Source organism: Heloderma suspectum, chromosome 2, assembly GCF_057233095.1.
Source record: "Heloderma suspectum isolate Gila_16-S chromosome 2, 16-S_ref, whole genome shotgun sequence".
Taxonomy (NCBI): domain Eukaryota; kingdom Metazoa; phylum Chordata; class Lepidosauria; order Squamata; family Helodermatidae; genus Heloderma; species Heloderma suspectum.
In genome coordinates this window covers 220,843,325-220,855,826 of record NC_139459.1, presented here as the reverse complement: position 1 = coordinate 220,855,826, position 12,502 = coordinate 220,843,325, and the positions used below count along the sequence as shown (strand labels likewise).

Sequence of the window (12,502 nt, the reverse complement as noted above, 5' to 3'; positions counted from 1 at the left end):
TATTCATTGCATCGCTGATGCTATCTAGCCAACTCATCCTCTGCCGTCCCCTTCTCCTTTTGCCTTCAGTCTTTCCCAGCATCAGGGTCTTTTCCAGAGAGTTTTCTCTTCGCATTAGGTGGCCAAAATATTTGAGCTTCAGCTTCAGTATCTGTCCTTCCAATGAGCACTCAGGGTTGATTTCCTTTAGAATTGACTGATTTGACCTCCTTGCAGTCCAGGGGACTCGTAAGAGTCTTCTCCAGCACCACAGTTCGAAAGCATCAATTCTTCAGCACTCAGCCTTCCTTATAGTCCAGCTCTCACAGCCATACATTACTACTGGAAAAACCATAGCTTTAATTAGACGGACCTTTGTCAGCAAGGTGATGTCTCTGCTTGTTACTATGCTGTCTAGGTTTGCCATAGCTTTCCTCCCAAGGAGCAAGCGTCTTTTAATTTCATGGCTACAGTCACCGTCTGCGGTGATCTTGGAGCCCAAGAAAATAAAATCTGTCACTGCTTCCATTTCTTCCCCTTCTATACGCCAGGAAGTGATGGGGCCAGATGCCATGATCTTAGTTTTTTTAGTGTTGAGTTTCAAACCAGCTTTTGCACTCTCCTCTTTCACCCTCAACAAGAGGCTCTTTAGATCCTCTTCGCTTTCTGCCATTAGGGTGGTATCATCTGCATATCGGAGGTTGTTGATAATTCTCCCGGCAATCTTAATTCCAACCTGTGATTCATCCAACCCTGCGTTTCTCATGATGTACTCTGCATATGAGTTAAATAAGCAGGGTGACAATATGCAGCCTTGTCGTACTCCTTTCCCAATTTTGAACCAATCGGTTGTTCCATGTCTGGTTCTTACTGTTGCTTCTTGACCCTCGTACAGGTTTCTGAGGAGACAGGTAAGTGGTCTGGTATTCCCATCTCTTTCAGAATTTGCCAGTTTGTTGTGATCCACACAATCAAAGGCTTTAGCGTAGTCAATGAAGCAGAAATAGACGTTTTTCTGGAATTCTCTTGCTTTCTCCATGATGCAGCGAACGTTGGCGATTTGATCTCTAGTTCCTCTGCCTCTTCGAAACCCAGCTTGTACTTCCGGTAGTTCTCGGTTCGCATACTGCTGAAGCCTAGCTTGTAGGATTTTGAGCATAACCTTGCTGGCATGTGAAGTGATCGCAATTGTGCGGTAGTTTGAACACTCTTTGGCGTTGCCCTTCTTTGGAATTGGAATGTAAACTGACCTTTTCCAGTCTTGTGGCCACTGTTGAGTGTTCCAAATTTGTTGGCATATTGAGTGCAGGACTTTAACAGCATCATCTTTTAGGATTTTAAATAGCTCAGCTGGAATACTGTCATCTCCGCCAGCTTTGTTGTTACTAATGCTTCCTAAGGCCCACTTGACTTCACTCTCGAGGATGTCCGGCTCAAGTTCAGCCATATACAGGTTGGATATGTGCGGTATGGACTAGTCTGCAGTAGCACAGTACAAGTGCAGAATTCAGTATCTGAAGGATGTTCATTTTCATGTATTTAAAAAAACACACACAAAGTCACTAGTCCTTATGATTGTTGAGAAGACATTGAAAATGTATAAGCAGTGCCTTGTGAAATATCAGAAGTTGGAGTGGGAGGGTATGGAGCATTTATAGGGGATGGGAAGGTCAGAGGGCCTTACGTACTCCCAAAAGATCTTTATCTCTCCCCATAGAAGCAGGGACATTGACCTATACAATAAATTAAAGAAGCAGAGGTATGTGTGTTTGCATACTTTGCATTCAAGTTTATAGAATTTTATTTTTTTCTGAAGATGGAAATGATAGTACTGGGATGGTGGTGTGGCCCTGGCTATTGTTGGTTACTGCTACTCCACAATTACAATAGTGAGGGATTGGCCTTTCATTTTTTTGGTAGGTTGTTTTATTCCTCATCTAAATTCTATCAAACATAACACTTTAGCTGTTACATTTTATAACTAGATCTGAAATTATATTCTTTAAGTAGGTCAAAGTCCATCCCTGGCCATACAGTTGACTGGGATTGGTTTAGTTAAAGCACCTGAGACCATATACAGACATACATAATTCCAGCGGTCAGTGTGCTATGGAAGTCTACTCACGGCATATCTAACACATGTATCCCCTTCTTCCTTAGATCATGCTGGGGGTGGGAAAACCTGGCTGCTCTGCAAGTGAGAATGAAAACAGTGGAGTGTTTTTGTTTTTATCAAGGAGCTTGATAATCTTTTACATCTCACTGAGGATGGTTAAGTCCTGCAGATATGGGGAGGCCCAAGGGAAGTACAGAATGCCCACCCCCATTCTCCCAACAATTATATAAGAATATGCTCAGTTTCCATTGCTGACCATATGGTTGGATCTTGCAAATCTAAATTCTGGTGTGCTTCCACACTAAGTGTTTACTCTGGAATTGCTGCTGTTTGTTCACTCACTTTGTATGGGGCATCTACACAACGCCACCAAAATGTTGCTCTGCTGCCTCTTGTGGGCCTCCAGTGGGGGCAGTTATCTTTCCCCCCAGCCCCCAGAACACTCTGTGAATGACGTGATGTCACAATGTAGCATTGCTCCCATTGGGCCTATCTGCAGCAAATGGGCACGTCATTGTGCAGCTCCACCTCTGCTTGCAGTGAAAGCCAAGCTTTTGTGCTTGTTTGAAAGGAAAAGAAGTAGGAATCCTGCTACCACCTTGGGAAGGAGGGGGTGGGGAAGTCTTCTACTAGCACAGTTGATCCAATCTAAATCCAAACACTGACCTTAAATAACAGTAAGCCACCCCCTGATGGAACATTTATAGCATTCAGCCAGCGCCTTAAGATTATTATAACCTTCAGAGGCTGTTTTTGCCCTCACCCGAACAGGATGAAAAGGTTTAGGTCAAAATACTCAGCCACACTAATTTCAACCCAAATAAAAAAATAAACAATGTTATTTATTTATTTATTATTAGTATTTATTTATTGCATTTATATCCCGCCTTTTTTCCTCTTGCAAGGAACCCCAGGCGGCTTACATTAACCTCCTCCTCTCCATTTTAGCCTCACAACAACCCTGTGAGGTAGGTTGGGCTGAGAGTCTGAGACTGGCCCAAAGCCACCCAGTGAGCTTCCATGACTGAGTGGGGACTAGAACCCGGATCTCCCGGCTCCGAGTCCAACACTCTTGCCACTACACCATGCTGGCTCTCTTGTCAAGTTGCTAAAATGGCAAGCTTGGGTGAATTGTTGGTACATCACAACCATTAGTGTGGATGGAACATAGCAAGACGTGCACACACAAAAGGCACTATATCTCCCGAAGTGTAGAAAATCAACTGCAATTCCGCCTGTAGTTTACGGTGGAAGAACAATGACTGCACAGAGCTGAAAGCCTCTGGTCTGGGAGCTCCCCTACTTGGAAAGCTTGTGTTCCTTTTCTTTTTTTCAAATAGTCTTAATATCTCATTATGCTCCTGGTGGTTCCACATGGACCTATGGCCTGATAGGAGAAGGGCCTTCAGTGTGGTGGCCTCCTTTCTTTGGAACTCCCTGCTCCTGGAGGTCAGGCAGGTGCCAACACTGTATTGCTTCCGATGCCTCCTGAAAACAGTTCTGTTCCAGGAACCATTCCTTAAATGACCAACCACGGTTTTTATTGGCATTCTGTTTTTAATAATGTTAATATGGTGTTGAAATCTTTTATCTTTTTTACTATTGTACCTCTTACGTTCACTGCTCTGGAATCTGGTTTAGATGGGGAGCAGTATACAAATGTTGTAAATAAATAATAAATTAGTAGCATTTCTGTTCACACCCAGTTCTTTCCTAGGCTCTGGAGAAAGAGCTGGACCTCTGCTCTTCCACCAGCAGAAAACTTATCCAGAAGTACTTCAGTGCCCGCATCCAGCAGCAGGTATGACTTCAGTGGGCCTAGCTGTTACTTATGAATAAGACTGGTGCTCCTTGTTCATTCTTTCTTTTGCTGAAAAATATTGTTCATTTTATTTTCTTGCATGATCTGCTGATAAGACCATAATTGTTGAATTGCAGGATGAGGCTTGAGGTAAGGTTTATTACTGCTTGCTTACTACAAAGCGTGTAGGGCAACTGGAACCATCAACGGCTGGCGGGCTGGGGCATGTAAAATGCATTTAAGATTCTCCCCCCTCCACCACTGACTGCTCCTCTGATTGTTCTTATGTCTTAGATAGAGGCTAGCCCTGAAAAATACGGGGCTGTGACCATTAAAGCGCTTTACCGCCACTTGGAGCAAAAGCTGCGCATTGAAGTACTCAACGCTGTTAACCTCCTTCCTCTGGACTCCAATGGTGAGAGAGCTGTTCTGCCAAAGAAATGTCCAGTTTGGGGTGCTTCCAGATGAGGCTTTTGTTGTTCAATCGCCCAGCTTCATTCATGGATGGGGAGTCCAGGCAACAGTGTCTTCCGTTTGTAACCCTCCTGTGTTTTCGTACCGCTTCATTCATCTTTCTTCTCACTAGAAAAAAATCTGTTAAGGAAGACAGAATAGGTGCACAATGTTTCTTTATTGGTAGTGTTAGGAAGCATCCTTCTGGAAACATCCTTGGTGACAGATCTTGTTTCCCTTAGTGCTGGGCATGGCTTGGTCCTTCCTGTCAATGACCACTTTTCCTACAGTCCTAGCACTGCTGCATTCAGGTGCTTAAAGGTTGCATTCTGAGTTATGCTTGTCCAGCACACTGGACATTTGTTTATGGGCGTGGGTCTAGCCACATCCTGTCAGGATGAGCAGTCAGTAACATATAGAGGCCATTCCGGCGGGACTAAGCTGACCATAGAAACTGACGGATTAGCCGAGAATGGAAGAGAAGATGGAAACGGGAACCTGGCTTTTTCTACCTAGAGTAGCTGCTGACTTTGGAGGACCTCCTTTGTCTGTTCTGCAGGGAATATCCATGCAAAACCTCATCCGCTCATCTCATGGAGGGACCTGGATACTGTAGCCTCCCAGACAGTCAGATTCTATCACATGGTCAATAGATTAGGAAACACCTAGCAAAAATGACTGTCGTTTAGTGGTGGTGGTACATTATTGCCAGAACCCTTGCTGATGTAGTGTATTGTTCTGTGCACAGACGCGGGTTGTACCCCCTTTCCCTGCCAGATCCCTATCAGTGAGGAGTCAGTCTGGGCTCCCTAATGTTTGGGCTGGGGGGTAGGTTTAGCCTTCACACATCAGCATGCCCAAGTGGTGTTTACTTCTCCCAACAGGAGCAAATGACAATACATGGGAGAAAGGCAAGGAGTGCTCTCAGAATGAAGGTTCAACCTCTTTCTTGCTCCTGGTGACCCCAGCCACTGAGAACCGAGACTGCTCATGGCCCCAGCCTAGATTCTGTTTTCTGTTCATGCTAAAGTGCAAAGAAACGTTGGGAACTGGCTATATGGTATACAGTAGATTAGCATGCATCTAGACCGGTTTCATGCGCAATCCATTACTGATAGCACCACAAGTTATCTGCAATGGTTTGTGCTCCAATTTCCAGTTGTGTGTGTACACAGGCACACACAGAATCACGCACCTCATTAAAGAGAGCTTTTGCATGATTAGCCTGAACAAAGGTCTTCTGCCTATGGCATCCTTGTAACATTCAGCATGGATGAAATGTGCATGTAATATAGATTATATTAATATAATACCAAGATTGCAATTGCACATATTTATGGGGACCATGCAGACATGGCAAAACTGAAATTCAAGTGTGGTGAGAGTGCTGGTGCGGATACACCCCTTAACTGAGCAGCCTGTAGGTCATACCGCTCTCCAGAAGAGGGTGCCCTTCCTTCACTTGAGTGCTGTTGAATCTCCTGCAAAAGTTGTGGCCGTGGCCATGAGCTTTTATACACTTGGCTTCTGGACACTGCGTGTTCATGAACTGGGATAGGTAAATATTTTTTAAAATAAAATTGAGTCAAGGGAAAGAGGATGTCCCGCTCCAATGAAAATACAGTGCTGGATCACAAGATGGCCACAGCTCAATGACAGAGCTACACCCGTAGAAGTTCACTTTGCATGTAGAAGTTCCAAGACTGAATCCTTAGTATCTCCAGTTTAAAAAGATCTCAATTAGCAGGCCTGGGAAAGACCCCCCGCCTCAGATGTGGGAGGGGTGCTGCCCATCAGAGGAGACAGCACTGGGCTAAATGGATCAATGTGCTTACTCTGTCAAAGGCACCTTTGTATGTTTTAACCTAGAAATGTGAAGTTAACTCTCAGCATCCTGAGGGATTTGCTTGCAGGAAGGGTTTGGGCATGTCAGTGACTCTTGACTTCAGTTCACAATCTATAAAAAGGAAATAATGGCAAACATTCCACAGTGGGAATATCTTAGTCACTAAGGGAGCATTCCTATGGCCACTAGTCAGCAGCTAGACAGCCACAGGATATCTTGTTTTCTGGGGACCGACCTTCCATCTTGTTTTCTGGGGACCGACCTTCCATCAGAGAAGCCCCTTGCTCTGTGCTCGCAAGAGGAGCGCAGAGCAGCTGAAACGGGGCGTTCCGGGGTGGGCGGAAATGCTGGTACGACACATCCAATCTGAAAGTGGCTGTCTAGCTGGCAATGCAGGGCAGGAGGAGCATGGAGGGAACGATCCCCTCCGTGCTTCTGCCCTGCATTGAATAGGCGGCTGCCAATCTGCATAGGATTGCGCCCTAAGTTAAGGGCTCTAAATGCTGTAGCAATCTTGGATATTTCAGGATACCATCAGGTACTAAGTGAATGTGGCAGCCTGGCGGTTTGTTAGAGGAGCAAGTGTTCCAAGGCAGTCTAGCCACTTCTATACGATCGCTCTCTTGCTTCCTCCTTCCAATCCCCCACGTCCTCACTCTCAGGCTCAAGCGACCCCTTCATCCAACTGACCCTAGAGCCACGACACGAGTTCCCCGAGGTGGTGGCACGGACAACCCAGTGCATAAAGAACAATCTTCACCCACTGTTTGATGAAGTCTTTGAGTTGTACGTATGAGCAGTTGCCTGTCTTTCCCACCGGGAGCCCCTCTTGTGGGGATGATACAGCTAGATAGATGGCATAAATCTTACCAGTTAGATCCGCTCATATTTTTCCATTGATATAGTTTGGAAATGACTGTAGGGATTGCCCAGCAGCCTGGGCTGTCCTTAATTTGGCACTTTTTGCATGAGCTTAGCAGAGGCTGTTTCTATCAGAAGTTCCTGAGAAATGGTGTCATGAGTCAGACATACTCCTCTTTGTTTCTTCTACAGTTTGGTCCCTCCAGATAAATGTCAACAGGATGGGGCATGCCTGTTGCTCACAGTTTTTGACTACGACACCGTAGGAGCCAATGATCTGGAGGGAGAAGCCTTCCTCCCCCTCTGCAGGGTGTTGGGACTGAATGAGAATGAGGAAACCATCAGTCTGTCCAGAGTGCCACAGACCCGTTTACCTTTGACTCATCCTGGAACTACTGGTAACTTCCTTGCTTATACATTCCCAACCTCACTCATCCTCATAAGGATGAGTGCTTTCTTCTGGCTGTTGGTCAGGGGTTCACAGTAGACAGGGTCACGGGGCTCCCCAAGGGTTATGTTTTGGAAAATACAAGTGGGAAGCATGTTATTCATTCCATATCAAGTACCAGGCTGTTAGTATATCAGAATATGCTACGTATCAGTCCTGTGATTTTGTTACGAGGGAAACATAGGAAGCTGCCTTATATGGAGTCAGACTGTTGGTCCATCTAGCCCAGTATTGTCGACACTGACCGGCAGCAATGGCTGTACAGGGTTTTGGGCCAGAAACTTTCCTAGTCCTACCTGGAGGTGCCAAGGGTTGAACCTGCAACAAGGAGCTGCTCTGCCACCGAGCCACACCATGCCCCTCTACTGACAGAAGGAGCAATAAATTAAAGCCATGTGAATACACATGTTCTGTATTGCTAGACTAATGAAGCTAATTTATTAAGATAGCTTACAAAGGTTGGAACCAATGTAGTTGCATAAGTCTTCTATACATCATCTCCATTGGTCAGGCAAAAGCAACATTCTGGAGGTATTGATCTTCATGATGTCTTCAAAGAAGGTGGAATTACAAAATTCTACTAACTTCTATTATTTCCCCCACCGGGGAGGGAATAGACACTACTCCTTGAGCCATTTCTCTTCCCTTAGCAAAAGCAATTAATCATTATGCTCCTTTTATAAGATGGCTGAAACTTAGTAAGTGCCTTGTTGCAAGTGGGCCGATGATGGGTAACAGTTTGAGGGATACAAGTCAGCAAAGGAAGGAGAAAGACCTAATCAGGAATAAAGGCCTGACTTTACTTAAAGCACTCAGTCCCAAGCATGTCCATAGTAAACGTTTCCAAAAGCAGGTGAGATGATGATGAAATGGTTTCAAATTGGAGGCTGCTGTGCTTTTTTTTTAATCATCTAACTCTATTCTGTCCCTGGTCTAGGTCTGTACCGATTGGGTGTTCCTGGAGTTACTTGAGGCTGATAGGAGTGGCCTAACCATTTACTCTCCTTAGAGATCCCCTGCTCTCACTCATCATTGTAACTCCCAGCTGCTCAAATTACAAGATGGGCAACAACATTGCCCACTATCCATTACTTTGAATGAAATTTCTTCCTTTTTGTTGCTTGAAAATCTGCTTCCATAGCAACCTTCAGCTGGGAAGAGCATTAGAATCACTGAAGAGAGTTGCAAGAGGTGCTTAGGGCTAGAAGAGCTGGGAACCGCTGGCTTTATAAATCTACCTTGTTGTCTGTAGTACACACATCTTTCACATAGTATCGATTAGTTGTGAACGTTTCACACAACTTGTTTCTCCTTGATGTCCTGGGGTTTTTCATTAGATACCTCTGGATTTCTGCTTAAGATAGAAGCATTTCCCCAAAAGGATTGTGCTCTATATCTTTTTCTCCTGCCTGCTTTTGTGATGTCTGTAGAACTGTTGGTGCTTCCAGCTGAGGCTTTTATCATGCCATCACCCTGCTGCCTTCACAGAACCTTACAGAAATCCAGATGGTGCTTTCTTCCACTCGTAATCCTCCTTTGTTTTTTCTCCACCTTTTCTGCCTTTTTTCTTACCACAGAAAATCAGCTAAGGGAAAAAAAGACAGGATTGCTGCATGTAGTGGTGGAGAGCCAGCGTGGTGTAGTGGCAAGAGTGTTGGACTAGGAGCCGGGAGATCCGGGTTCTAGTCCCCACTCGGCCATGGAAGCTCACTGGGTGGCTTTGGGCCAGTCACACACTCTCAGCCCAACCCACCTCACAGGGTTGTTGCTGTGAGGATAAAATGGAGAGGAGGAGGAGGATTATGTAAGCTGCCTTGGGTTCCTTGCAAGAGGAAAAAAGGCGGGGTATAAATGCAATAAATAAATAGTGTCCCAGTTCTGACTGGCAGCACTAGAAGTCCTCCATCTGGAAGTATCCTGATGTTAATGTACTATGAATGCTTCCAGATGGAAGGCTCCTAGTGCTGCCAATCAAAAGCCGCTGTGCATCTATTCCATCCTTCCTTCCTTATCAGATTTTCTGTGGTGAGAAAAAGATGGAAGAAATGGTGGGGAAACATGGGAGGGTTACAAATGGAAGACAACATCATCTGGCCCTCCTGTAAAATTCCATGAAGGAAACAGGGCAGTTGCACATTAAAAGCCTTGTCTCAAAGCACCCTAGACCTCCTTCACTGACAATAGGGCAATAAGTGATGGGGTTTTAAATGGTAGGAAGGCAAATGTGTATTAAAAAATTATGATAAAACTATGAACTATAGTTCTGCACCCTGATGAATGCACCCTCTCCTCCATTCTATCCCAGGCAATGAAATCCTGAAGCTGCTGGAGATCCGAAAAGGAGATAAGGAAGCCCAGGCATTTGTGAAGCTACGCAGACAACGGGCAAAACAGTCCAAGGAATCGGAGTGACAGCAGCCAAGCAAGAGGAGTTAAAGCAGGGGCTGAGCTGAGGTGCAGCGGGACCTGTGCTGCCATGGCAACAGCAAATCACACCATGGAGAGCAGGAAGCCATTAGGCTGTAGCTATTTCTACTGGTGGCTTTGATGCAACAGAAATGTGGAGTTTTGGCCTGGCCCAGCAGACAGACACTGAGGCTCTTTGTCAGTGCAAGCTGAAGAGCTGTGGCAAGCGAAAGCTCCCAGTTGTGTGAATGTTTGATCTATTTCCATTCAAGAGATGACATGCAAGAGCTGTGTTTTTCTCTCTCTCATTCAGCATTCTTTATTTGCAGCAGAGATTTTAAAAAATGAAAACATTGTACTATCTGAAGCTGCTGCAGGCTAAGGAAAGTTGTGAGCCAACATATGCATACAAACATACATGCTCACACTGGAAAGAGCCTGCTTGGCTAGTGAAGCTTGTAATGAGCCCTATGTAGACTTCCTGCAGGAAATTCTTTATTCTGATCTCCAGATGGCATGAAAAGCAGGCAGGCTAGCATACCAGGATGCCAAAGGGGAAATAAAATAAGCGTTTGGTGGGGACAAAATAGATCTATCCACTACTCTCTGCTACAGGGACTGGCAATTCCTTCCAATGAAGCACCATTGACTGAAAAGGGAATTAAGTGGACCTGCTGGCAATGCTCTGTAATGGATTCTGTGCCCAGCCAGCTCCAAGGCCCACTTTTGATTATTGTAAAGAAGGCACAGATGTTGCTAGGGAGTAAGAATTCTTGTAGCATAAAGCAGTGGAGGATTTACCAACAACAACAAATCCATCTTCCATCATCAATGCTGTTCTTGTTATACCTGTAAGCTGTACTTGGTTCCAATGGGCCTCTTAAGTCTTTAAACTAGATGTAATGGGAAACCAGAATTTCAAAGGTTATTGAAATTTCACCTCTATTTATGCAGTAGGACGGATCATGTAGTGATGCTGGGAACCTGAGCCTCAGGTAAATCCAGGAGCAGCCCAGCCCTGTCACAGAAGGAAGCCCACCTTCCAACACAACATTCCAGGAAGGAGACAGAGTTCAGCTAGTAGCATTCCCTCAATTTCTGGGAGTCAGCATCATTTCTTTCCCTTACCCTGGCGTACTTCTAGTCAAGGCATTTATTGCACTATTGCTCTGTCTCATTCACTGAATTTTATGGGGGTCCAGACAATGTCATCTTCCTCCTGTGTTTGCCCACCACTGCATCTATCTTTTTTCTTACTGTAGAAAATCCATTGAGGAGATAAAGGACAGAATAGCTACACAATGCCTTCTCACTGGTAGTGCCAAGAACCCTCCATCTAGAAACATCCCTGTTGCTGCTTCCAGTGATGGCAAAGGTTATAGAAAGGCAAACAGCATTTCTTGGCCAGTTCTACAGATAGGGAGGCTACTGCTTATTACGGGTCGCATATGCTGTTGCTCTGACTCAAATACCAGTGGTACAGCTATGGCACTCAACTAGTTTCCTCCCACATCAAGAGAAACCGCTGTCCTGTAAGTAAGTGAATAGGACAACTAAAGGATTGAGACCCAAGGCATGCTGTTTCTGTCACCATAGCAGCAAAAGCAGAAGGTTAGAACCTGAGAAAGAAACCAGCCTAGCTCCTAGTATGGGGGAGGGCTTAGTTCGAATAAAAGCATTTCCTATTTTACAAGTGTGTGCGTGCCTGCGTGCATGCAACAGAGAGACTGGCTGAATGGTGGGGACTTTCAAGCATCTTAAAGGTGCTTTTACTGTAGTATAGTAGTGAAGCCTTTTGTAGTATAATTTTCACAAAGGAGGGCAGAAAATAAAGAGCACCATTTTACATCAGGGATGGGGAAGGTGTGGTCCTCTAGACATTGGACTGCAACTCCCATTAGCTCTAGGCAGTACAGCCAATGATAAGGGATGATGGGAGTTGCAATCTAACACCAGGAGGGTCACATGTTCCCCACTCTTGATTTAGAGGCACCAAATTCAGTATAGGATTGCAGCCGTTGCGTATGCACTGCTGTTTGTAAATGCAACACAATAGCGGACTGCGGGGATTTTAATAAAAAGACCACAGAAGATGGACATTAGCCCACACTGTTCTAAGGGTTTGTTTCAAGCCCAACCTAATAAGCTCATACACCAGAGCAGTGAGAGACATTAGGAGTTGACAAGGAGAATGAAACAGAGATTATAGATTATATCATATATGGAAATGAACTAGCATACACCACCACAGACTGAACTTTCATATCCCCTCTCATCACAGTGCTTTCCAATTTTCACCTGTTCAGCTTTGTGGAATCAAGTGATGGACAGGTTGCTTATCTGCAACTGTGGTTTTTCGAGTGGCCATCTTTGAGCTCACACATATGGGGGTGGGAGGGAGGCTATGTGCCTGTGCAGAACACAGAACATTCTAGAGCCAAGTTGTGCAGCGTTTTAGGCAGGAGTCCCACCCACCCTCTCTGTGCACACTCCAGGCATGGCTCCTGCCTCTTACTCAGTTCTGTGCCTGCCGCAGCGGCATAATAAATTTAGAGTGAGGCACTGAAGTGGGGAGGAGGGTGGGTTGTGTGA

At 45.2% G+C, this 12,502-nt stretch overlaps 1 protein-coding gene across 4 annotated transcripts in view; it reads left to right on the top strand.

The window, feature by feature from the left end:
- The window catches only part of UNC13D (unc-13 homolog D), a 66,833-nt gene extending 54,823 nt beyond the window's left edge, over positions 1-12,010 (top strand). For 3 of the 4 annotated variants that reach the window (XM_084838108.1, XM_084838107.1, XM_084838109.1), the window contains exons 28-32: positions 3,813-3,896; positions 4,191-4,311; positions 6,858-6,981; positions 7,249-7,454; positions 9,810-12,010. In XM_084838108.1, the coding sequence (XP_084694234.1) occupies positions 3,813-3,896; positions 4,191-4,311; positions 6,858-6,981; positions 7,249-7,454; positions 9,810-9,916 (642 nt within the window). In that variant the 3' untranslated portion in view covers positions 9,917-12,010. The remainder of the gene's footprint in view (positions 1-3,812; positions 3,897-4,190; positions 4,312-6,857; positions 6,982-7,248; positions 7,455-9,809) is intronic. The other variant, XM_084838110.1, reaches the window with a different exon arrangement.
- Positions 12,011-12,502: the final 492 nt, after the last annotated feature.